General features: G+C 40.1%; 1 protein-coding gene across 1 annotated transcript; it reads left to right on the forward strand.

Annotated features, from left to right (window-relative positions):
• Positions 1 to 11453: 11453 nt before the first annotated feature.
• LOC119693482 (frizzled-9-like) lies at positions 11454 to 27607 on the forward strand. Its single transcript, XM_038117098.2, has 2 exons — positions 11454 to 11857; positions 26198 to 27607. Exons 1-2 carry the CDS (start codon positions 11678 to 11680, stop codon positions 27410 to 27412), a joined length of 1395 nt encoding a protein of 464 aa, XP_037973026.2. The 5' UTR covers positions 11454 to 11677; the 3' UTR covers positions 27413 to 27607.
• Positions 27608 to 27662: the final 55 nt, after the last annotated feature.

Raw genomic sequence — 27662 nt, forward strand, 5'->3', positions numbered from 1 at the left:
ACCCTCAAATTTAAGATTCATTATGAGAAACTTTGTTTAGGACTGGCTAGAAGATGCTAGAAGGTAGATTTTAATTCAAGTCAAATTCTCAGTGCCTCAATACACAAACTACCGACAGTACCGTAGCGTGGGACGCCCCTAGCCGCCGGCGGCGCCCGGCTGATGCCACACCGCGTGTCGGGCGGCGCGAGGCGCTACCAGACGACCATCATACCGACACAGATTACCTTCGTGTCCAGAATTACTTACGTATTCTTTTAAGGAACGGTCTCCTTTTTGTATAGAAGTTGAAGTTTTCGTTCCAGATCCAGCGTTACGCTGGTCTGTTCGTAAATCTATTTAGATACTCGTAAAAAAAATCAATGGTTCCTATCCTATTCCTAAGTATACCTTATTCAAAATGTACAACGTATCGCTCTCTTTATAGCTAAACTTAAAATAAACCATTTAGCCACCTAATAACATCTTACAAACCGCAATTTCTCACGTCACACTGAAAAAACGAAAACCATTCATTAAACTGCTTTTAAACAAAATTAAAATTCAAAGAAAAACTTACTTGTTCACCACAAGAACAGCCAAAGCGGTAACAACTGCATTCCCCTACGTAGACAGAACATGTAACAAGACCTCTTATGTATTGAGAATATCTCGTCAACGGGGGTCTAGTAAAAATGGTAGTTAGTAAGGAGTTTACAATTAAGTACAATTAAGCGATCATTAAGTGAAGTTTTTCACAATTTGTCACGAAAGCTGGAGGGAGGCTTTGTGTATTGTAAATGTGTTTATGTAAGGTTTATTTTCAATTTAAAATATAATAAATAATAATGTTACATTGAATAGATGCCAGCTGGAAATCTGGTTTCACTTTTTTGTAACTTCTTTATGCCGGCTTTACACGGCGGTTTAATGTCATATATACATATGTACTTAGTATATAATATACAGAATGTTGCAACAGTGGAATAGTAAGCCGAAAGAGAGCGACTCAGGAGAGCTTTTTACTAAATATTGTTGTTAAATGTGACGACTAGCATCGTACCTACCCTGGTTTAGGGTAACTATTCACAGCCTCATTGCTCAAAAAGTTCATTCTTTGCTTTATGATTTCAAATTATACTATCCTCTGTGAAAAAAGTAAGTTCCTATGAAAGCAAACTGTAAAATCTGTTAACCCTTTGTTGCACAATCTGGAAATTTTACCCTCCATAACATTTTTATGGTGTTATTCAACAAGTTAGCTCAGCACAAAAACTAAGTATTGTAACGTCATTAATATTACACACCATATTACTTACCCTTTTTCATTGTTGCTACAGAAACAATGCCTTTTTCTTTTTTGTAAACTTTAACACTATTTCAGGTAGTACCTGTAAACGCTGCCTGTGGGCCGCATCCGTTATTTTATAGACGCAATGAATTTTCGGCTTTATTTCAATGTGATTTTGGTTTAGTTTAAAGCTCCCGATTTTAGACCAGATGTTTTAATTTAGTGTTAAAATGAGTTAAACTGACAAATTTTTCGTAAAAAACTGAAAGGATGCTGCGACAGTTAGTTGCTAAAATAAAAACCACTGGATTCGATGAACACAGTCACGTGAGCTATAATTATTATTGAAAAACTTTATGTTTTTTTGCAGAATTGTGCACTCGTCACTTTACTAGCTGTCTCCGCGCGCTTCGCTTCGCCTTAGAAAGTTTTCCCGTGGGAATTCCGGAATAAAAAGTACCCTATGTTCTTTCCCAGGGTCTAGACCGTATGTATAACATATCAAATTTCATTCAAATCCGATCAGTAGTTTTGGCGTGAAAGAGTAACAGACAGACAGACAGACACAGTTACTTTCGCATTTATAATATTAGTTAGGATTAGGATTAGGATAGTTAGGATTAGGATTACTATAGGTAAATTCAAAAAGTAACATGTATTCTATTCTATCATAATTTATTTCTTAATCTATCATGTAGTTACAATTAGTTAGGTCTTAATTCCAAAAAACAATTTAAATCTTCGTTGTCAATATGCTGTTTGATCAAGAGATCCTGCATTGAAGTTTATCTGGAACAGTCCAAACCCTGGGAGGTCACTCTACATTACGTTTCAGAGTGTTGCGTATTAAACGAGCCGAAAGCACGAAAGCTCTCGTTGGTTCGTTTTTCGTCAGTATAGAGTATCTATCTCCTGGTATCCCGGCGGTGGGCCGGGGCTGGTGTAACATTAACGTATAACCGACAAAGGGTCGGGATCAAAGGCGCCGCCGCTTTGTGCGCGCCGCCCGCCATTGTCTCTCACACTGATATTTTCATAAAGTATTTTTATGACGCGAGTATGGAGCTTGTATGGGAATTGTATGGGAAGTGTTGATTGTTGTTTATAGCGTCGGAAATTTATGTCCGAAGCATGTGTGAGGAGTGAAGACAAAATATCGCTTTGAAAGGGCTTAGCTTAAACCCCTTCTATTGTTTGAGATTTATTATAGGTCTTTCAATGATACATACAGTATACATAAAATATATATTATTTGGGTGTTAAGGTAAAATGGTTACTTAAATTATAAGATAAAAAATAAAACTACGTAGAAGCGTCACATTTCTTAAAGCAAAAGGAAATGATTAAAATATTTACGAGTAAGTACATAATAAGTATTATTATAGATTCGAGCCTAATATACCTAATATTGTAAACATCGAAGTAGAGAATTTTGTTTTCTACTTCGATAACTGTAAAGATATAGGTATAACAAAAAAAAACTATATAAAAATTTACCTTACCTACATATTGAGTAATTTCACACTGTCATATTTGAGAGGTTTCCGTTAAATTCAACACAATGGGCCTTTTATGGTTTTTCTCGGGACTGTTGTCTACTTACCATGACAATCAACGGTCACCGTCCATAGTCAGATCGTAAACCGGGGGATGATGATGACATGGGAATTAGAGACTTTCACAGCTGCATTCACTACCACTAGGGTAGGCAGAGGTACCGTGAAGCACTTATGTTCAGTTGTTTTAACTCAACATATATTTACTGAAATTATTAATGAACTAATTCTATGCAAATCTCAAACCTCTACAAATAAACACGATGTCTGCTGGTAAGTTGTAAAAAATGTTCGTAATATAACTGTATGCCTCAAAAGCCACCACCACTAGCAGTAAAACCACACATTCCCGTACTTTTTCCTCGCTCCACAGAAGGAAGCTTAATTGCTATTAATTCAACTATAAATAATGACACGTGACACGGGGAATATTGTGCAAAAACTGTAAAGGTCTTTCAAGTTACAGCAATTAGAGAAGGTGTGTATTGTCAATACGTAATTTATGGTATTCAGTGTCCACTGCCATATGTCCCTTGAGTTAAAACCAGTCTCGACCTTAGTCTCAATATAATAAAGTCGATGTTTGCTTGGCAATGAGTGTGGTTTTGGCCCACTGTGGAGTCTTAGGCTACCGCCTGCGGCTTTTCTCTGCAAATTCAATTTATTAATGTCTCATGAATGCTAAATTGTTTTCCATGTCACTGAGTTATTAAGTCTTGCATTCTGGTGTTTTTTTAACATATTAACGTTTTTAACATATTAATAATTAACGTGAATGTTTAGCATTGTAACGTTTGGTTCGTTGGTGTCACTGAATTAAAAATAGAAACTTAAATAAGTTAAGTATATTCAATGATTTACTATTAAAGATTTACCATAAATAAAAATATCATTAAATATCATGCGAAAACCTATAATTAGCTTTTTGTCTATTTATCCTAACTAATATTATAAATGCGAAAGTAACTGTGTCTGTCTGTCTGTCTGTCTGTCTGTTACTCTTTCACGCCAAAACTAATGAACGGATTTGAATGAAATTTGGTATACATACGGTTTAGACCCTGGGAAAGAACATAGGCTACTTTTTATCCCGGAAATCCCACGGAAAAAACTTTTTAAGGCGCAGCGAAGCGCGCGGGAACAGCTAGTCCTAACTAATATTATAAATGCGAAAGTAACTGTGTCTGTCTGTCTGTTACTCTTTCACGCCAAAACTACTGAACGGATTAGAATGAAATTTGGTATACATACGGTATAGACCCTGGGAAAGAACAGAGGCTACTTTTTATCCCGGAATTCCCGCGGGAAAACTTTTTAAGGCGAAGCGAAGCGCGCGGGAACAGCTAGTGTTTAAATAAGGTTAACTTGTTATTAGTATAAAGCTGTTGGTTTTCCATGCAATAAATTAAAATAAAATAAAATAAAATAAAATAAAATAAAGTCTCACAGAATTCAAGTGCAAGTGTAAATATTACGGTTGATGAAATAATTATATACTTGGACGGCCGAATGGCGTAGTGGTTAGTGACCCTGACTACTGAGCCGAAGGTCCCGGGTTCGATTCCCGGCTGGGGCAGATATTTGTTTAAACACAGATATTTGTTCTCGGGTCTTGGATGTGCCCGTAAAATGGCAATAGGCTCGCCCCCTATTACATTGGGACTAAACATAACACTGGCGAAAAGTGGGTGCAGCAATGCACCTCCGCCTACCCCGCAAGGGAGTACATTAGTACAAGGCGTGAGTGTGTGTTTTTTTGTTTGTTTTTTATATACTTACTTATTTTCTTAATATTCAACAGATAATTTTTCCTTGTGTACTTATAGGATTACAAAAAAGTTATACATTGGTATCTAGTGGAGCTTTTTGTGTAAAACCTGTCTTCCTGAAAAAAAACTTTTCTTTTATTGAGATGACCAAACATTATTTTATGACCATAAAATAACCCCCTTTCCATAAACATCAGCAACACATTGTAACAGACATGAAATAGCAGCAGCCTCACAACAATTATTCAACGACGCACGGTGCGTCTATTAACAATGGGGCGCCACAATCCTGCCCCGTGTTTTCATTGTGCCCCTGAGATTAAGAATATACGAACAAGATTAAAAGTCAGTGTAAAAATAAAGTTGCTATAAAAAACATCTCGACAAATACAACAACCACGTAGCCTCATTTTTAATTAGTTTGGTTAGAAGGTGTGTTGTGACTTTGTTCATTGATACAATGATTGTCATTAGTTTGAACTTAGAACGGTTGGACAGTAAAATAAATGCTAACAGTTTTATCTTTATTTTTATATGTGACGCACCATCTTGCCCGTATATTGTTAGTCTAATTTCGGCCCCGTGTGTTAATTCTACCGCGTATGCCCGAGGTGTCAACACGGCGCCCACTGTGCGGGGTGCTGCGGCCCGCTGTGCCGTGGCTTACCGCGGGACTGGGGAATCTGTTGAGTAGAGTGTAAATCCTAACTTCCTAACTTATAATATTATAAATGCGAAAGTAACTGTGTCTGTCTGTCTGTCTGTCTGTCTGTCTGTTACTCTTTCACGCCAAAACTACTGAACGGATTTGAATGAAATTTGGTATACATATGGTCTAGACCCTGGGAAAGAACATAGGCTACTTTTTATCCCGGAATTCCCACGGGAAAACTTTTTAAGGCGAAGCGAAGCGCGCGGGGACAGCTAGTAACATGATAAATTAGCGCCTAGAATGAGTGCTACGATTGCGATATAGGGCCTTAGAATATAGGTCATATAAACTTGCCTATTATGTGTTGATGTTTTTCCCAAGGCATATTATTATGTTGCGTTTGCGAAGCGTGTTGCTTCCATTGACTTTAGCTAGTACCACCTACCTTTGACACTTAAGTCAAATATGCCAACTCTTCTATACTGTACTGTACATTCTATTTTATCCTATACTATTATCTGTAGGGGGTTTAAGTACCTGCACCTGGCTCTCTTGAATGGAATATTTGTGCATATCCCCCAGGTCTTAACTGTAGGTACGTATAAATTTTATGTACAAATATACAACGACATATTCAAAATCTTCTCATCTCTACTCACTCCCTGTTCCAAGCTCCGAAAGGCAAGAAGTCATACGTTTTGGGAATGTGTTGAGTAGCGGACAATGTGTCGGATGTGCTACATTATTCATGACCATGTACTTACTTACTGGTTTCTGTTTCTGCCGCGTCATTACTCGGCTCCTACCTGAAAAGATAATATGACGAGAAAAAACCTATCTATCTACAGTTTATATAAAATAAGGTGTTATTTAAAGCAAATAATTTTGTCAAACTTTTTACTTCATCATCACATCATCACGACCCATTACGTCCCCACTGCTGGGGCACGGGTCTCCTTCCAATGAAGGAAGGGTTTAGGCCTAGTCCACCACGCTGGCCAAGTGCGGGTTGGTGGACCCCAACACAAGCAAGCTTGTGCTGAGAGAGTTGTCGGGTAAGTGGGCAACCCGACTGTCAGATGTTTTCAAGCCGCCCGAAGGCCTCTGGGAACTTTTTACATTTCTTTAATAAACATAAAATTTGGAAGAAACCTTTCCCATAGGTCTAAATTAGACAAACACTTCAAAATGTCCGGAAATTAATCCAAAATCCGCTTTAACCACCGACAAACATGATGAAATTAGCGTGAATAATCAAGCGAACATTTTAATAATAATACGGTGCTATTATTAAAAGTCGATAGGCAATCTTCCCAAGTTCCCGATATGCTACGGTGGAAGCGGCGGGCGAGCGGAGCGGGGCGGAGCGGAGCGGTGTCGTGGGTAATGATAAAATTGTAGCCCGCGCCGCGATGTAGCTATAATATATATATATTATAGTCTATTGGATGAAGGTGTAGTCTTGATACTTGTATGATTGAATTAAAGGTAAAGTTATAAGGAGGCCAATTACAATGAAACAGTACCTATATATGATTTGTGCTTGTAAGAGAGCAAAGGTTATTTCTTATTATATTCATAAACATACATATACTTAAGCTATACGTAAGCTAAGCTAACATAAACTTAACCCCATATTTTCAGGTGTAAACCGATTTCTCAATCTTCACGTGTGTAGTAAGTTTTTGTTCCAATTAACATTAAATATTTATGAATAAGGCTATCAAAACGATCATGACCAGTCGACCAAATCTGTTATACACTAACTAATAGTATGGCTTTAATTCATCCATTAGGGCGTCTTTACCTGCGGCCGCCATTATAGCCGCGACCATAGACTAGCCCGTAGACAAGATAGACGTATCCTCTATAGAGTTTGGGTGTTCCGTGGAATGCATTGATCTGAGGAATAGGGTAGTCATCATGCAACTGAAAAGATAGTTGATGACTTTTTGATGAGTGTTATATTTTTGATTACGTTTGTAGCTTCGATATTATTTTTGAAACACACATGTTGCGGTTTAACGATACATGAGTGGTGTGAAGTTTTTCAATGAACTGAGAATGTTACATAGGTGTTAGATTAGATGCAATGCATAATTATAAGAAGTACTTAAGTAATATAAATTATTTATACAAAAATCAACGAACGAAACATAAGATTTAAACATTAAACATAAAGGAAGATACATAATATTTAACCACTTAACATTGAATAGTAATTAGGATGAGCTAATTATCAGTATAATTAACGTAAACGGAGAATTAAAAGCAAAATTCAATAAAAAAAAATATAATGGGCGTGGGATCAAAAAACAACGAGATAAGCCGAAGATGTCCGAAAACGGCCGAATGTTATCAAATGACAAAGCAGGACAAAAACGATCGTCTTCTCGAACAGATTATCTGACGAACTGTAGCTTTGGGTTGGGACTCTTGCGACCTACGATTTCGGAACCTTAACAATAAAAAAATTAGATAAAGTATAGGCTGTATAGGTAATTGTTTCAGTTTTTATTTGTATTTCCTAAGTTATGTCATACCTGAAATGCTGCTATGAAATTGTATTAGGTAATACGGTGCTATTACACAGAACATTTTTTTTGTGACGGCACCTTAAATATGGCGAATCTAAACAAGTTTTTATTTATTTATGAATAAACTTTTAAATACAGGTGAAGTAAACCTATCTCATAGAATATATCTATGAAATTTTAGCACACGTAAAGCAACATAGACTGAAAGTCCAGTTTATCCTATAAAAACTGGCCTCCTTATTCCGTAGGTCCAAGCCCTAAGTCCAAACCCAGCGCGCACAGCGCCCGGTCGCCGGCTCCTGCCAGCGGCCGGCGGTGCGCAGTGCGCATGATATTTTTTGCGCGTTCGCTTTGCGTCGCCGCGGACGGACATTCCACTCAAATTATCCGCGCTCGGGTGACCCCACTGAGCCCTGTTGTCGGACTTCGGGCTATTCGCGGGAACGTAATCTTTTCTCCGTTTCATTTTGTTAAGATGTCACTTGAGTGGGCTGAGCATTGTAATGCCGTCTTTAGAATATGGATTAAAAGCAATTAATAGCTTTAAAAACTATTTTGTAGCTATTTTATAAGAAATTCCGTTTTCAATGGACATCAAGACGCCAAAAAAATCTTCATACCCTGCAGGAACAATAGACTCCCATAGTTGAACCAGTCATGATATTTGTGGTCACCCTTATTTATCTGTGTTTTTGTTCCCGAGTGGCGAATTCAGTTGATTGCTGGAGCCAGCCGCCGCACAATTAGACCCATTAAGGGGACAACGTCGCTTCTCCACTCTCCTACATAATTGCCGCCTCAGCATTTCACTGAACAAAAACTGAAGAAGACAACTTTAATTCGAAGATGTGCTATTTTTGATGAGAAAGTTTTGACTTGGCAAAACAGTAATTGCTAGTTTGAAGGAATTACAGAGATATTTTCAATTTCTCTAGAGCTCCAGATGTCGCATGAAAAAGATAAACACGAAATATATGACAATAATTATAATATGGAAGGGCCTATGTCCAAAATAAAATTACAATGACCTAAAAATTATAATAATACTAAGATGTAAATCATTGTTAAAAAATAAAATAGGTTAGCACGCCGTGTAGGTATTATTTTTTCCTGATAGGTACTTATTATTACACAATATTCAATACTCTGTAATTATTAAATTTATAAATATAAATAATATTTAAAATATTTATAATATTACACGAAAATTAATAAAATTATAAATACCGTACATTAATTTAACACAGAAATATTACGTTATTCAATCAGATACTTTGTATTTGTAAGTTCGCGCCCGCGTTGAAGTCTTTTGTTGGCCGCCCGCGCCGACTCGCGAAGAAAAGAGTTCAACGCGTAGCCTACATTAAATAAGTTTTAATTTTATTCTTCAAGCTATTTGGCACTTGTATTTTTTTATGAACTGAATTATTACTTAAAAATATATATATAAGTACTTGATTTATCATACGTAGTAATATCTAAATCTAAATATTATACATTGGATTCGAAAATAATAAAAACATTAACAATAGTTTCTACAGCCAAACATAACAAGCAGTTAAAAATACACTTAAATATAGGACTAACGATTAACTGCTACTTACACAATATCAAATGAACAGCACCATTGTACTTTATATTAAGTAAGTGTATGTTAAATAATGTATTAGTTCCAGCTTGAACAAGTGTTCGTTTATCGACATTGAACTCTGTGAAATGTGAGATCCTGACCTAGCGTTATCTGACACAATATTGCTCGATTGAGATTGGGTGAGACCAAGGCAAGGTACCGATATTGGCTGGTTAGATTGGTTGGATTTACTTGAACGATTGCCAACAAATAAACTTGTACACCTATGTATATATGTATGTATGTATCTTTATGACGCTACATACTAAATAGTAGGTATGAATGAATCCATAAAATGGTCTCTGAGAATTAATATTCCAAAACTGACATCATTTTCCATTTGCTGCACGATTTGCAGGAAACGATCCGTTAAATGCACTTTATACCGTCTTTATTATCAAGGTTATAAGAGCGATATTGCGCTGCGAAGATGTGTGCTGTATTGTTTGAAATGTATCTTTGAGTCGCCGGTCGTATCTGACGTTTTAATTACAATTCTACATCTACAATTATTGGAGTGTGGTACAAGTGATATGTGAAAGCGGAGGAAAGAAATATATCGATCAAAATGCTTTTTCTGACTTTCCTGGCTAGTGGAGTGTCATCGTGCCTATCACCTGTCACTTGAGCGGTGCCAGAGACGGACTGTCCAGTGCACCCGGTGACAGGATGCCAGCGGCGACACTCACGAGCGGAGCGTCGTCGTGCCTATCGCCTGCCACTTCAGCGGTGCCAGTGACAACAGCTTCTACTACCAGCGATCCGAGCATAAGGCTACCAAGCCTTTTCTACTAGTGTGGGATTGTGGCCTGTGCGCTCCCTGAGGGAGACATATATCCACCAGTGGAAGTTTCTGGTTTGATAACTTTGATACATTGATAAATCCTCCTTTTTCCAGCCTACTAAAAGGCCGATTTTAGGCGCTTATATCTCCCCTAATCTACCAGTAGAGACGCATTAAAGCATTGATATATTAATGCAGTAATTTTATAGCACATGAATCTTGCGCCGCGCGTCACAGTCCACGCATGCGCCTTTAATTAGACATTCAGCCGGCGTCCGGCGGCGGCGTCTTTGTACACCCTGTACATACTGCAACGTGCCGACGCCATGAACCTTGTCTTGTAGGAAGTAAGGTCGAATGTAGCGTAACTCAATTGCATCGTTCATTTGTGGCCCTGCGCCGCTGTAGCCATCCTACTCCCACAATGCATCTATTATATCGATAGGCCAGTGACACTTGAGCTTTTGATAGCTAGCTAATGTTTAGTATTGAAGATCGCTGTAAGCTGGTGGACAATGATGGCCAACTTTAGATCTTAGGTGGTGGTGTTTAGGTAGAAATTATGGTGAGTTTTTTTTCTAAAGGTGCGAGTACAAGAGTGATGTAATGAAAAGGGCTAATTGTGTATTCTCTATGGTATTCTCAGTCCTAAAAGATAAAAGTGCGTGAAGGAAAGGCGATAGGGCGTCTCGCTCGCGGACGTTTTTTAATGGGTTTCGCGTTTTGTTTTCGGGAACAATGGTTGAAAAGATTTCGGTATTGTTTCTGTAATGTACCGTGTCTTCTGACAGAATGAAGCTATAGAAATTGGAGGCCAAAGAAATTAATACTAAAACAAAAAGCAAAACATTTGAGATGTTAACCAGAAAGCACCTCAACGTTGCGTTGATGTAAGACCTTCTGTGCTAAAACCAGTGCACCGAAGCGCAACCTAATTGTAGAGCTTTATGAATTATGATGACTGAAACCTAAAAATATTAAACAAAAAATCTGAACCTCTCAATTTCCCGACACTTTTATTGCAGCAATTTACTAAAATATAGTCCATCCCTATGGGCAGATACACTTAATTTTATATGTCCTTCATTGCCTCTCATTTCTCGCTCTGAGCCGCGAGAACGAGAGAGATAGAGAAAATTACCACCACTGATTGCAGTGAGCCGTACACGAATTAGGCCTTTTTTTCTTTTTTTTGTAGCGGCCTTAATGCCCTGTTCATGCGTTGAGGGCCTTTATCGAAACATATGCACGACTCCGAACGCACAGGCAGCCGCGGCCGACCGGTTCCGAGCCTTTGCCTTTTGCCGCGCCGCGCCGCGCCGGCGTTCGAAATTTAAATTCAGTTCCATTCTAGCCACGGTGGAGGACAGACGTGCGCTCGTCATTTAAAATGACAACTTACTTACGATAACTCTTCAACTGTGTTTTGTTTATCTTGTGTTGAGCTGATATGACATAATAGTGGATTTGACGGTGATAATGGCCGGGATCTACTGTGTTTTGCTGCTGAGTGCGCTGGCCGTGGGGTTGGCTGAGGAGGAAGTGGAGGGCGGGAAGTGCGAGAGGATCCAGCTGCCGATGTGCCAGGACCTGGGCTACAACTGGACCTCCATGCCCAACCTGCTGGGCCACCGCGACCAGAAGGAAGCTGAGGAAGCGGTAAGCCCTTGATAGTCTACAGCAGAATCATGCTTTACATGAAACATAGAGTATACTATACTTAACTAATATAGGATGGAATGACCCACCCTTTTAAAAAGCGCTACTTTGAAGTTTTTAGATTTGCTATTTAAAGTTTCGTCTAGCTCGATTGCAGCCATATCCCATTGCTAAGAGATTATGATCATATGATTCATGATGAACCATTTCAAATTGTAAGAAGAAATCCAAAATCAAGTTTGTGGGAACCAAAAGTCGATAATTTTTAATTTTGGGGTTCCTTTTACGTGGTGGCTAGGGGAAGATTCATGTCAGATTATAAAGTTTATATGGTTTGTGCAACTGATATTATTATGCTTAGTAATGGATATCATTTTAGGGGAACAATATTGACTTTCGCTACCGATTGTTTCACTCAAATAGGGATAATGTAGAGATAGGAATATTGGGGAATAGCTATTGTGCCATTTTAGCTCTTGTTTCTCACACAATAAGCCCGGTAGGCTCCCACCGAGTTTTGGCTGTTTTTCTTTCCCACGTGTCTTTCTACACGAGTGAACTAAGTTCGGTCATTAATTATTTATTTCTTGGCTGACACCGGAGTCCATCACTTAATGCTGACATTAACGAAATATAATAGTTACCTACATGGGTATTCATATCGATTTATTCAGCATAGCGTTTCTAAAGAAATCTGAAAGTTTCTGTAAAACTTTGAAGCAAGTTCGCAAAGTTTTGTAAGCTGGAGTATCAGTAGACTCCAGACCAGTCAAAGTTGCCGAAGGACAAATGCCGATGTTATAAATCATCAAGTAAAGTCCATTAAAGAAGTAGCAACATAATAGAGGACAGAATAGGAAGCCCGAGGAATTAGGCTGATCTTTTGATGCCCTAGCATGATTCTGGAGTTTACTGATCACTGAACCACTACAGAAACAATACATTTGTCAGTTAGTTAAGAGGTATAGTTATACCGACTTTATGTCTTTCGTAGAAGCTAAACCAAATAATCTCAAAGAAGAACAACATCTTTCATCATTGCTGTTTTATCGCAAAAGTATATATGTAAATAGAATACCTATACTTTTATGACGAGTGGCGATTAAGGCCGGCGCGGTATCAGCGGCGCGGCTCAAAGGCGCTGATAGTCGATAGCGAACGTGTGTATTGATAACGCACTTCAAAGACGCCGACACAATGTGAGTGCTGCCGCTGACACAGTGAGGGAGTGTGGGAAACCTTCATTATTGTGGCGTTACGCAGCCTTAAGGCCTACGAAGAAATGTCTAAAGGTCATAAACACGTGTACCGATACAAGATAACACACATTCCTCGCTCCATGTCAGCGCCAACGCTTACTCATCAGCTGTTAAGTTAAGGAGGATCAAAATATTAGCTGGTGACAGCGACTCGTCTAGTTTATCGGCACTGCACCGCGACCTAATATGTAGCATTACCAGCATTATGTTTTGATGAAATCTATTGATATGCCCCCAATTTGGGGCTTTGTGAGCCCGCGATAGTTTACTACGCTGATAGACTAATCTTTATGGCCAGGCTGTAACGTAAGTGCTATTTATTTATACCTACCGTCCATGTACGTAGAAGTATTTAATATTTATATTTTTATAGTATCGGTAACTGCGATATGGGTTGCCTTGGCGCGGTGTGGGTATGGTAATACCTTTATCAGCGGCATCGTAAGCGATGGTATCTTTGGAGCATTTGCTGGAGTTAATGTGATTGATATCTCTTTGATGTTTACTGATAGAGCCTGTAACGTTCACTATCTAATAGTTTACAGTCTAGCTATAGAGTCTCAATCACACAGCTATAATTTAGATGTGACGTTGAAGGAGCATATGGCTACACCAATCATTTCAAAGTTTCATTCACAAAAATACCGGTCTTTGATGAACAGTTTCACTAAGTTTAGAAGAGAATGCAATAAATATATGATGAATGACGATATTATTTGTTAATTATAATTAAGTACTTACTATTGCGTGTATGATAATAATCACATTAGATGGGTATCTACGCTATTCGCTATTCTATGTTTAAATATAGCCATCATAGCTGAACTTGATAATATCGCGAATTTATCTTCAAGCAAACTAAGTAATATCGCATTATAATCAACAATGCGATAACCGTGCAGCCACTGTTAAATGTAAACATGTAACTTCGCTTGTTATTGTAATGTTCATCGTTTTGTTCGAAATCTGTTCTTGGAATTTGCCCTGTTACATGTTGGATTCAGAGAATCGTTGGAGCATCGTGGGGCATCTATCGTTGGATCTGTAGAGTAGAGCCGGGGAGGGGAGGGGGGCGGGCCATTCACGAATTTCTTATCAGATCGAGCCCAGAGTTCGTCTACCTCTGAATTGAGCAATTAGAACGTTTAGCTCAGTCAACTGTTTTATTCTTATGTCATCTGTAGTACCTATCTCTGTATTTAGTTTTGCTATTCAATCTATGGCTCTAGATAGTCATGTGAAATGGGTCTTCTAACGGTAAACCCGTTTCTATTCGATTAGCATTTAAACTCCTGAGGTTAGACGTCTGTTGAAGGGCACAAAGGAAGGCTTTTAGCCGCTCAGGTGGTAATGAGAGCCTCCGCCCACCTGCCGCCATTAGCGACTCCATACGAAAACCTCAGACCACACTAGAGGTCACAATGACTTCACAGTTTGCAGCTTATAAACTTTTTTTTATCTCGTAGACACGCTATTTTTACAGATGTATTTAGGTACGTAAATATACGGAGTTTTGTTTACTAACTAGTCTGGGGCCTAAAAATTAGGCAACCCATGCAAAATTCCTCATAACCCATTAACCTATTCCGATCGGTTTCTTTGAAACTATTGTGTCAAAATTGACCGTTTTTTGTTGGCCTGAAGGCCCCACAAATTTTATTGAGAAGTCTCGGGAGCGGCGCTGGCTTTGAACCCGGGACACCCTATCATTAGCGCAGGTACGCGACCGAAATAATACGCACCGACGTAATAAGGCCGGTGCTCCGCGCGTGAAAGAAAGTTGTTTAAAACTGTTATCTTATTCTTTGGCTTTGTAACTCCTTTATTCAATGCGATTACCTCTTTTGTTAAAAAAGAAAAATAATCGCGATATCTCTCCGAAAATGGCGGAAGTCTTTAGCCTCTCAGATTCGTGATTCTTAATCCGAGAACATCCTTCCAATCTCGATAAATTACTCAAATTAAATCATATGTTATGTTTTATGGTTCACAAATGAAATATGCCGCCTCGATATTTATGGCGCAGCTGGCGTGTTTACGAATAAATTAGCGCTTTTTTTGTTTAAAAAGTTTCTGTACCTGTAATATAATTAGGAAGGGCAATTTGTACTGCCTTACAAATTTAAACGTAACGTTTCGGGAGTAAAAATAACCTTTACTACCCGGTCATAAGGGCTGGATATAATATTTTATATCATTTGGAGTTTCTTTTGTATCTTTTTTAAAAGCCGCGGAGGCGCCTAGAGGCCCACTTTGTAGCAAGTTCTTATTTTTAAACGCAACCTCGAAGTGTTGTTACTCAATACCTACAATAATTACTGTTGATGTTGTGTTTTCGAAGCTTACAATTTGCTCTACAATGTAGCAGCTACAACGCTACGGCCGGGTGAAAAAAAACAGGTCTTAGCCGCCAACTCAATAACTTAGCACCAAGTGTTTCCCGGCAACATTATTTCATGTGAGTTTTTGCACGTGCAACATTAATGATGCTTAATCGGCGATTTTGCCGCACAAAAAGTCAGTTTAAAAAACATTTAAATTCATCAGCGCTTGGTAATGGCTGACGGATGGACAGTCGGACGGAGAGCTATTTTAATTAACCCTTAATTACGGGCACTGTAACAATTGCGTGTAATAAAGTCGTCGGCGGCATGAAACGACGCGCCATCGTCGCGGGCGCTGCCTCTCTCGACTCTAGTTCTTTTATTTTTATCATTTGCAGAAATATTTTATATCATATTTTTTATGATTTTCGTTTGTGGTATTATCGTATTTTCATCACAACTTACTGGCTTCTGAATTTTCTGATGTAAGGTTTTAGCATATATCAAATATAAAAGACAAGCCAGACAGATCTTAATCTTACACATTAGCCGCTATTTATTTGTAGGTTTTGTATAGTTTATTTAGGAGTACCTACGTTTATTCGCCAATTCTTATACATTCAAACCTACAACATCAGCTGCAATAATTTCAAAACAAAATCAAAGACACAAAAGCACGTGAGCTAAAAAAACATTTTAAACCAAACCGCGATCGGATGCGCGTGCGTCGATCGCGCATCGCCTCGCCTGTGATCAACGCCGCCTGATACCCGGGCCATCGACCCGACACCGCCTGTCCCCACCCAGGACCACCTGCTGCACTAATATATACCTTAGTAATGCGGTGTAAGAGTCAACGGTAGTTATGCCACGGGACAGTTTGTACGGTTCAGTTTAAATTGTTATTGTTCTTTAGATCTTTGGATGCAGTGGGGAAGCTGGTGGATGGTTGAAATAAGTACCTAATGGAAGATGTTGCTTGGCAGATGTCATTTGGGCTTCGTTTTAAGTCACTCATCTTTCAGAAGAGAGTCCCATATGGATATACAATACAATACATTTTATTTGCACCAAGAACAAAAATGACAAAAAAAATAAAACTTAAAAATAAAGCAGTACAAAGAGGCGGCCTTATAGCTTATAGCAATCTCTACCAGACAACCTTTCTGAGTCTATATGATTGTGAGGTATATATACAAACCGGGAAATCCTTTGACTGTTGACAGATTTTTACTATTTACGGCCAAGAATCCGCTTGCTCCGATTACTCTTGACAATATCAATGCCTGTACTCTAACAATCCTCAAAACACAAAGCAACACAAGATATCTATCCTATAAGATGTAATTGCAGTCTACTTATCTCTCTCCAACTCCAACAATGGAAGACAATCAGAGAGAGATGGAGCAACTATTGTGGGGCTTATAAACCGTTGTGATCCGTGAGGAATGTTGCCCAATTAGACGGGGATTCCGGGTTTGATTCCCGACGTGGGCATTTTTATGGCGCAGCATAATTTATTGATAATGAGTTTTTAAATGAATCGAGGTTCGAGGCGCAATTAAAAGGATATAAGTAGTTCACGGGAAGGTGTTAATATTTTGAAAATGTATGAGAGATAAGAAGAGAGAGCATGTCATTGTGCTGCTGCAGTTACAATGTTTCTAAGATATAAGGACCAAAACATTGTTCTCAGCCATCAACATAAAGCCTCCCCTTGCATTCAATGTAGTTTTAAAAAAACTGAAATGAAATCATACAATATCTTCGTGCATTTACAAATTCTTTTGATGATTTCAGTTTTGCTTGACTATGAAGGAGTCTCTCCCTACCCTACCTAATCCCTCATGGTGCCACACGAAGCTCAAACATAAAACATAAACCATTAGACTGTTTAGGCTTCCCAAAGCCCTCTTACCTTTCAGAGCTTCTAAGTACCTTCCAGTACTCCAGCCAGCAGCAACAAAAAACAAAATGGCGACACGAGGCTTCGTCAGACCGCGGCCGATTCAAATAAAAGTAATTGACATCTGAACGAAGCCGCGCTGTCAGCTGCGCTGATAAACAGTTTTTAATGGATATTTATGTGCGCAAGCATGGTAGGTTCGGACCAATGAGAGTACTGACAGGGTTGGGTCTGCTGATAGTATAAGCTTTCATTTTACTTTAGTACTTATAGTCCAATGGTTAGTTAATTAGTATCCTAGATATTATCAGGCTTGGATAATGTACAGATTTGTTTTGCTAAGCTTTTGACACCCTGAAAGCAGGAACTATAATGCAGATATTTACGCGAGTCTGTACCTATATTTTAATTATAGGCACCTATGTAAAAATAATAAAACAAACCATTCATAATTTGTACACAATATAATATTATGTAGGTACAAATAAGTAATAGTTACTAATTTATGACTGGACTCAAGAATCATTCAAAATTGTAATTGTCAATGCATTATTAATACACAGTACCTAAGTTAATGAGTATAATTACTTAACAACACTTTGTTCCTTCTACGATAGTATTTATCAATAGGCCTCCAATTAAGGGGCAAAAACTAGCCTCGAATGGGAACGAGCACAGAAAGTCGGCAAAAAGCCACCGGGTGCCGCTTTAAAAGGCATCGCTGAATTATGTACTTAAGTAATACCTAAGGAGGTGCACTTAATATGGAATTTAACCTTTTAGGTAGGACGGTTTTACGATTCGACTGGGAGGTGTTAAAATATCTGCTGAGTAGCAGCTACATACACATGTCTGGAAAGCTATGGTTAAAATACAGAGTGAATTGATAATTGATGCCTTTACAACGTTTAACACTTGCAACGGCAACCGTGATGGTGAAACAAATAATTAAGAATTCTGAATCTTAAATCATAATGTCAGAAATCTTACGGTTTAATACTTTTTAACTTTATTCCTATAGAGTTATGATGACTACACTCATAATGAAAAAGTTCCACTTGCCATTGATTGCTCGTGAGTATATTAACTCTGGTGTTCGGCATAAGATGGTATAAGCATAATATATGCCTTGAAGTACTGATTACACTCGAGGAATACCTCAGTCGTGAAGCAGAGAGCTAATACACGCCTCGTGCAAACACTACAACTAAGTATGAAGCAACTTCGCTAAACATTTCGACGGGTGACTAGAGGACAGAGGTGTGCATTTGTTGATGTTTGCGCAATATTCATGACGCTCAATGTTTACAGAACAAAATTTAATTTATGCAGGTTTACAAGGTTTGTTTGAATTAGGCACTCCTTAATGTACCTAAGTACTGTGATAAATATGTAAGTAAATTATATACTTAGGTAAATCCTTCGAGGTAGGCTCTCTGTCTATCCTACGAGTATGATGCCACACCGGTGCAGTAAAATATAAGTAGATAATCATAGTATTTTATTTTCTTGCTGAACGCATGGCATCGTCAATATATTCCGATTTGAAACAGACGCCACATATCTAGCCTAATTAGCCTACTTAATCTACATTACTTAAAATGTATGTATCAAAAAGAAATAACATAATGCCTAATGGATTGTTAATGTAAGTTACGAGTTATGACTTCCGGTCTGATGTGAATTTCGGCATTTGATATCATTTTCCTGATTAACATTTTTATGCATAGATTTTGTGAAATCAAAACGGTAGATAGTATTATGATAATCAGGTACAAATGGTTCTGAAGACAGCTTTATAGCATGTTTATCATTTAAACTGCGAATCGATCAATATTTTAATGCAGCAGCCGTCATCAGCATCCATAGAGTCTCGGGTTCGATTCCCGGCTTCGAGTATACTTTCCTCCTACTTCAGTTTCCTTCCCATCCGCTTCCTTTGACTGTGGTACAGTTGAACTTGGTGTAGTTGGTATGATTACTCGATCATTATGTAGGTGTCTCCTAAAGGAGAACAAACATCACAAGAATTCCTCCTTAGTCACATTTGTCCTATAAATGTTATCAGCAGTCTGCGATAGCACTAGCGCAGGCGCCGTCAGTTGATCCTCTACTCATAAAGATCTCGAGGGTCACTTTACCTTAAGAAAAACTAAATTGTTGGTAGCTTTTGCTTTAACCATGACTCTATCTCGTTGCGTTAAAAGTACATATGGCATGGCAGCTTTCGTTCTTTAGTTTTTTTCAAGCTAGAGTAATGCTCCTGTCTGCAAACTGCAACTTGGGAGCCCTTTATAGTGGGTTTATTTTTATTATCACGTGTTATGGCCTGTAGCTTATTGTTGCCATGTTAAGTCGTATTTCAACATTGAATCTCGTAGTTGTTAGATTATACATTTAAATTTTTGTCCTATATACTTACCTAAACTATACTTACCTACGTTATGAAAGATATTTATCAGATGTTATATCGGTCTCAAAAGTTTTAAGAAATATATTCTCTATCTATTCTGGAAGCCCTACCCGATGGCGGCTACGTAACTCGTAATTTACATCGACTAATCTAATAAAAAAGCTATATCGTATAATGTAATGGCAAGAAAGAGCTACGATCTCCCGCACTCATTAATCTTCTAGCTTCTTCCTTGGAGCGGATTTCTGCCGGTCATTGGATGATGCTGTAATGTATTAGATAGAATGTAGAGCTTTTAATTTCATACTTCGTTGTAACCGTTTTTACCTACTCAGTATGTTATGTACCTATGTGAATTTTGAATGTTGGTTGTAAATAGTAAAACAAACTTCAAGATTAGAGATTGCTATGTTACAGTGTTAGTTACTTACATTGTTATTTATTCACTTAGCTCTCCCAATCACCGTTAGATTGCACTGGCAGCAATGATCATTTCCCACACACCACACACTTCAACAGTCAAAAGACTCAAAAGCTTGACTTACGAAATCATCACTTCGATTAATCGAACAGAACATAGCTATACATAATTAGTATTATAATGAAGCTTCGATAATAAAACCCAACGTAACCTCTCTTCATCTTTAGTCGGCGAAGCATCTCTAATCGATAATAATCGAACGGACCGCGTCCGATCTTCGATATATTCGATCAAAGTATTACGCTAACAGTTTTGTACTTTATCCACTGAACTGAAGCTTTAGAATCCTTCGGGCATATTTTAAGCGTCAACCTCTGGGAAGTCAGACTGGCTTAGCCAAGTTGTAAAAGCCCGTATACTGAGGAGTTTAAGTTGAAGTTGTAGTGTAAAGGTTTAGTTTAGTTTCGCTTGGACGGCTTTTTGTTAAGGATTACGGGTTCGGGGCTAATGGAAGAATGCTCGTGGCTCTTTGGCCACGCTCTATCAGGCGCTGGAAATTGTTATATCGTGATACTTTAACCGCGTGTTAAATTTTTAAACGTCGAGTACAATGTTCCGTAGCTCGCTGTGAAAAATCCTGTTTGAATCATAATTCAAACAGGATTTATCTTTCCCATAGGAAAGATAAATCTTCCCTTTACACCAACGTATAGACATGAGAACATGGCAAGCATACAATGTGAAATATCAATAAACTCATTTCTAAAATGCTCGCGCTGGAATTGAATCAAAAGTCAAATTTATCACATTTTATATGTAGGTAAATAATTAAAATAATAATTAATTAACATCTTTTTAGTCAAAAAAAATACTACTAGTAGGTACCTACTAGGAAAAAAATAAACCACTTAACTCACAAACCTAACGCTAAAGAATGCCAATTAAAAGACGGAACTGTATATCTGTCTGTGCATCGGCCATTTAACACGTTGTGAGCCCGAACCAGTTAACACGTTCACTGCCGTGTGAATTGTTCTGTCAACAGCGGTGACCGAGGCTATGGCTGAAGCAGTTAAAACTAACTAGCTGTGGGCGGCGAGCTGGAAAAATATATGTTCCAAGTCAAAAGGCCAAAAAAATAGGATGCGGTAGGTAAATGACTACACCAGGTTTAATTTAATTTATTTGCCTCCAAGTTTGAGGGTGTCCTGGATAATCAAAGTAAAATAATGTGCAGGCAACATGCTAAAGACTAACCGAAACAGAACATAATAATATGACCTAACATACAATAGAGAGTATAATATTTGTAATACAAAAAGGATCGTCCAAATTTATTTTCCAAAGCCGACAAATAGTTACAGTTAGGTACATTTAAAATTCGCGGCATGCACGTCACAGGACATAGAATAAATGGCTCGCCTAGATGTGCCACAGATATCTGCCCATCCGCTTATTACTCGCTGCACAAATGGCCGACACTACACGATCTATGGCTCAGATAGGCAAGTCGAGTCTATTTTGTACTGAGTGTGTGCTTTCATGTTACCGACTCGACCAGGGAAATTGATGCCTGCTAGATATGTATGAGATAGTCTCGTCTGTGTGGTAGCGGCGGTTACGCTTTTAGGTACAACTTTTCGTACATACATAATAATATGTGTCCAGAATTAATTATGATAATGTTCAAAACAATAGTGAGACACAGAGAGTATGATATCACTTAAGGCCCGAAGAAGTGGGATACTACATGACTTAATCAAGAGAGATCTTCTGTAGAGTTCGATCCAGGATATGATAGCGAGATAACTCTGTCTCGTAATAAACCGACTTGATAACCCTAACCCAGCAACACACTATCAAAGTGTTTAGCCGCTTCATAAACATAGCTAGCTGCAGCGATGACTGACGGCTGCATGTTTACAATAAAAACAAGCGAGCGTCTACGTTACAGTAGTTTTTTGTTTATTTTTACAATCGCTACCGGATAAGTTTAATAAGAGTGCGAATTTTCAGCCACTGATAGATTGAAGGAGCGTGCTGAAGATGATGATTCGTTCTTTAAAGTATTCAAAATAACTAGGGATTCGTGCTTCATATTTATTTTTTTCATTATCGATTTTTCTACTAGCTCAAAAAAAATATCTTTATTTCAAAACTACTTAAAAAGAAGCAATTTCTTGTGAATTAACTGCAGAGAAACAGCTGTTGACTCTCACTAACAGTGTCTCCTAAATCTTCAATTTATGGAGCCGTAAAACATGAAATTGGGAGCGATCCAGTGGAAGAAAAACGTAAGATTTTTAGCTCGATTTATTGCTATTTGTTAGTTTATCTGTGGAACGTCTGATTTGTACCATATTGGCTGTAGGGAGCTTCGGCTATAAATCTATCTTTCGTCCTATATCTGCCAACTTGATATCTACTTCTTACCTACATACACTACAGAGTACCTACATACATAGGTATACTAAACACCCTGCCTGTCTTGTGTCTTCCAGAAGGGTAGGCAGAGACTATGGACCTCTCCGTGCCACTATCCTCACATGCTTACGCCTTCTCTACATTCATAAGTCTTCTTAGATCTGAAAACATTCAGTATTTTACCAATTTGTACCTTTCCAACTATAGTTTGTAAAAGCGTCAAGTTTCTGTTTGATGTATCTTTTCGACGAAGTAAGACTCAGTAAGACGGTGTTCATTGTCACATAAGCCATTATCACGTTATTATTATAAACTTCCTGGCTGGTTTTATAGCATCCACCGTCGTATGTCAGGTTCCATGAACTCTAAAATTACTCTTAAGGGGTAGGTATTAAGGGCTTAAAATATGGAGATCATAGTCTAATAGCAAAAGGAAGATAGTCAAATTCTTCATGTAACTTTTCTTATCATTAAGTCCGGCAATGCTAGCTTCGTAACGGGTAAAATATGTTTTTAAAATCAATGAAGTCATAAGACACCAGTGTAATTAGAATTATAACAAGTTATTCTTTGTACTTACCTAAGTACAAATAATAAATTGTTATATACTCGTAGGTAAGTAGGTAGGTAGGTACTCTAACCTGTTTTGGTGTTGGCACTCGTGGTAAATTCAGCATTGTCGGAATCAAGGAAGAGGACAACAAATGACAACATTATTTTAAAGTTCCATTAAAAGCGGTAGTTAGGGCGCATGCACATGCGTGAAATGAGACGACATCAAAGCGGCACCGATATAGACGCGCCCCATTGTACCTACGATCAAAGAGCTCGCCTCAAAGTTATTAACATGTTAAGAATGAATTTCGTAAAACTTAAAAGGAACTGACGGAGTTGACGAAAGACGAAATCAAAAAGGGACATGAGGGACATCACGCTTTTGATATTTTTAACTTTAAGAACTTTTAATACTAGCTATAACTAACGAGTAGGTAACATCGTGGCAGAGTCTATTTTCAAGTACATGTCTAATACCTATTGTAGTTGTTTATGTTGGCTAAATACATAAATAGATTAGGTAGCGATTATGAAGGTACAAATATCCAGTACCTACTGCTTCTCCCATGCTGTTTCACAATTCCACAAAACAACTCATTTATCAGGAGCAGAACTGTTTTCTCAAGTCGCGGACTGCTTGTGAAAACTTCACGGCCCATATGCACCACATTTTAGTTCCAAACTTTATGCACGAGAGGTCGCCACTCGCCGAGCGCATCAACATCAAAGCGCCGCGGTCGAGAGGTTATTTTCAGATGACATGTTCATTAATTTTGCCTTTTTGTAAGTCTTTTTGTCACCCTTGTTGTTGCCGGGTTAAGTCTTTGTAGTTTTAGTTCAGTTTAATAGGTTGGAAGTTAAATCCTAATAAAGAAACAAGTAACGTGTTGATTGATGATTTTTAGGGGTGATATTTTTACTGCGTTATAAATTATTACTTATATCAGATAGGTATATGAGTGCTCTGCCTGTAGGTAGATCGTGGGCACATCTATTCCTCTGGTAAATGTCCATCTTGAATGCGCCTAGGTAGCAAATCAAAGGATATGTCATTAATCTTTAAAAATTACTTACCTCACATAACTATAACAATATTTTATATTTAAGCTAAATAACGAAACAGTTACATAATACCGACACAAAAACGGTCTCAAATTCCTAAGTCATCAAATTTGCTTTTTTAGGGTAAACGCTCCCGTTTCGGATAAAGTAAAACATCAAACTGGGCTTAGGGTGCAGGTACCTGTTTAATCCTATAAGTGCACGGTGATCGCTCTCGAAGAATCCTCGGATATCGAGAAATACTTAGACTTGTTTGTAAGAATAGCTCCGCACCGAACAATGTAGGTAAACAGATGTGTTTGGACGTAAAAACTGCTTAGAAGTACCGCACCGGCCTCCACTTAAGATATCTGTGTTAAGAGGTAGTTAGTACGAATATATATTTTTTATCAATGAGGTAATTTAGTATTTGAGTATAGGCGACCTACTGTACCAACCTTTTACTAACTTTCGAAAATTTATAGAAACACCAAAACATATTAATTAACAACAACATTACTTATAGGTTAGTTAAGTGCCTAACTGTTTCATTCCTTTGATTACCTACCTCTACATAACGCTAGACTTAAATATTTTAATACTTAATGTGTCTGAAACCAATTTAACTGAACTATAATTAACTAAATAAGATAAACGAAAAGTCTTCCCCTTAACCAGTGAATTCCGAACAGGGCCAGTTAAGTGGTATAGCTCGTATGTTTGAGGGTAAATCCACTACGATGTTTACTCTGTGTCATCCCACTGTTTGCTCTATAGCTCTTATTGCTCTGTGTTTTGTGTTTGCGCTGGCTAATCCACTTGGTTGTGTGAGCACTTGATCGAATTTATGAATGAATGTGATCGACTTTTGTTTGTTTTTTTTTAAATCTTTTTTCGCCAAATAGAACATTTCGTTACTCAGCTGTTTTTTACATTTTGTTAGGTAGTTACGATAAAATAATTTCTTTGTAACTATGTTAACGTTGACGTTAAGTCCTCGATATTTAAAGGTAATTATATCATCATTCATAGCCAACGATATGCATGTTACCAATAGGAATGTAGCCTCTCACAAGGAGCTTTGTTATACTGAAGTATAATAGGTTTCGAACCCCGAACATTTTAACAAAATTTCAATAACTCGCAAACCAATTTAGTATTTTCAAAACTATCCAAGTATCTACTTACCTATCATGCGGCACAAAACACGCATATCCAATTCCGCTGAGATTTCGTTTCGTTACCGTTCCGTCAGCGGCCGGTCGGCTTACAGACTCGTCAGCGCGGTCCCACATAAATAACATGGCCTTGTCATCGACATGCTATCCCATTGAACACTCGCAGTTCCGTGAATTATATACTTTTTCACCGACAATTATCTGCCGACAATAGCTGGCTGGTACAAAGAATGTATCTTTTATGCGTCGAGAATATTCGTATAGAGATGATTTAGTGTCTGGGTATGTGTGGTCATGTGCGGAATGCGAAGGCGCGGTGTGGCGAATCGAAACGACCCCTTTTGAATCTCGAGGCTTCATGCTTTACAGTGAATATAATGTATAGGTATTGCCCTTTAGGCACGGCTACAAAGTTGCAGATCGTAATTTCGAACTCAAAACTCGAAAAGCCAATTTGGTTGGCAATCTGTCCGAGCCTTCGGAAGACAAAAACCAGCGCATTCACACGTCCTCGGCTCCTTTTTAATTTATTTAACCCTTCAAGCGTCCGTCGCTCGCTGTCGTTAGACAAAAACGGGTCTCGTCAGATGCGTGACCTTGCCATTGTCTTTGCTCTGTCATTTCCACCGACTTTTTGTTGGAACCGCAGCCCTGATTGCCGGGCTCGCTTTGTGGCCGCAGTAATAAGTCGAGGCAAATTAGCCGAGGCGAGCGTGTTCTGTAGCCTGACATGAATTGTTGGGAGAATAATGGTCCCCCTGCAACGTGATACCATTCATACCGTGAGCATCATCTAACGTATTTTGTCTGTTGTTGCAGATGTCGCTGTTCTCCTCCGTGCTTGATAGCGGGTGCTCGGCGCACGCGCGCTTCCTGCTGTGCTCGGCGCACGCTCCGCTGTGCTCGGCGGCGGTGGCGGGCGCGGTGGGGGCGTGCCGCGCGCTGTGCGAGCGCGTGTCCGAGCAGTGCCGGCCGCAGCTGCTGGCGCTGCCCGCTGCCGCGCGCCTGGACTGCGCCGCCTTCCCGCTGCGCGCCGACCGCCGCCTGTGCATGCGCCCGCCCAACGACACCGCGCCCGAGCCGCCCCCCGCCCGCGCCCCGCCCGCCCTGCGCGCGCCGCCGGCCCTCCGCGCTCCAGTCGTCTGCGAGAACAGTGATGAAGACGCGGACGAGCTGTGGGAGAGCGCGCTGGCGTGGCTCGCGCTGCTGTCCACTGGCTTTGCCTTGCTGACGTTCCTGGCGGAGCCGGCGAGGTTCCGCTACCCGGAGCGGCCGGCGGCGTGGCTGGCGGCGTGCCACGCGCTGGTGGCGGCGGCGCACGCGGCGCGCGGGGCGGCGGGCGCGGGGGGCGCGGGCGGGGGCTGCGCGGGGGACGCGGCGCCGGCGCCGTGGTGCGTGGCGTTCTTCACGGTGTCGTACTACTTCACGCTGGCGGCGGACGCGTGGTTCCTCAACCTGTGCGCGGCGTGGTACCTGACGGCGGCCAGCGAGTGGTCGGCGGAGGCGCTGGAGCGCGCGGGCGCGTACCTGCACGCGCTGGCGTGGGGCTGGGCGGGCGCGTGGACGGCGGCGGCGCTGGCGCTGCGGCGCGTGGCGGGCGCGGGGCGGGCGGCGTGCGGGCTGGAGCCGGGCGCGGCGGGCGCGCTGCTGGGCGTGCCGCGCGGCGGCGTGCTGCTGGCGGGCGCGCTGCTGGCGGCGGCGGCGGCGCCGGGCGTGCTGCGCGTGCGGCGGGCGCTGGGCGCGCGGGGGGCGCGGCGCGTGGGGCGGCTGGCGGCGCGCGCGGCGGCGGCGGGCGCGCTGTACCTGGCGCTGTCGGCGGCGGCGACGGCGGCGCGCGTGGCGGGGGCGGGCGGCTGGGCGGCGCGGCTGCTGCTGCTGGGCGGCGCGGCGGCGGGCGCGTGGGCGTGGTCGCGCAAGTCCGCGCTGGTCTGGCGGCGCGCGCTGTGCCCCCCGCGCAAGGCGCCGCCGCCGCCGCCGCTGCTGCGCCCGCACCACCCCTACTACAAGCGGCCGCTGCACGTGTCGCGTGTGTGATGCAGCGTGTGCGTGTGTGTGTGTGTCTGATACAGTCTCAAAGACTTCTCAGTGACTTATAAAGACTCATGTTTAGTGCCTATTATGTATTATTCTGCCTTCTGTGAAGGCGCTCTCGAAGTATTGTTTGTAAGATTTTGTAAATATTTTTGTAAATACAATGCAATAAATATACTGTTGAATTTTAAATATAAATTTGGTTTTCCTTTCCTATCCTAACACTAGGCATACAAAGATGAATAGGGCTTTA

The sequence above is a fragment of the Plutella xylostella genome, chromosome 3 (assembly GCF_932276165.1).
Source record: "Plutella xylostella chromosome 3, ilPluXylo3.1, whole genome shotgun sequence".
In the NCBI taxonomy this organism is placed as follows: domain Eukaryota; kingdom Metazoa; phylum Arthropoda; class Insecta; order Lepidoptera; family Plutellidae; genus Plutella; species Plutella xylostella.

What these genes read in the sequence shown, in the direction of transcription:
- LOC119693482 (XM_038117098.2), top strand. Translation starts at nt 11,678, where the DNA reads ATGGCCGGGATCTACTGTGTTTTGCTGCTGAGTGCGCTGGCCGTGGGG. An exon ending in AGAAGGAAGCTGAGGAAGCG is followed by an intron (nt 11,858 to 26,197) that starts GTAAGCCCTTGA and finishes CTGTTGTTGCAG; the next exon opens with ATGTCGCTGTTCTCCTCCGT.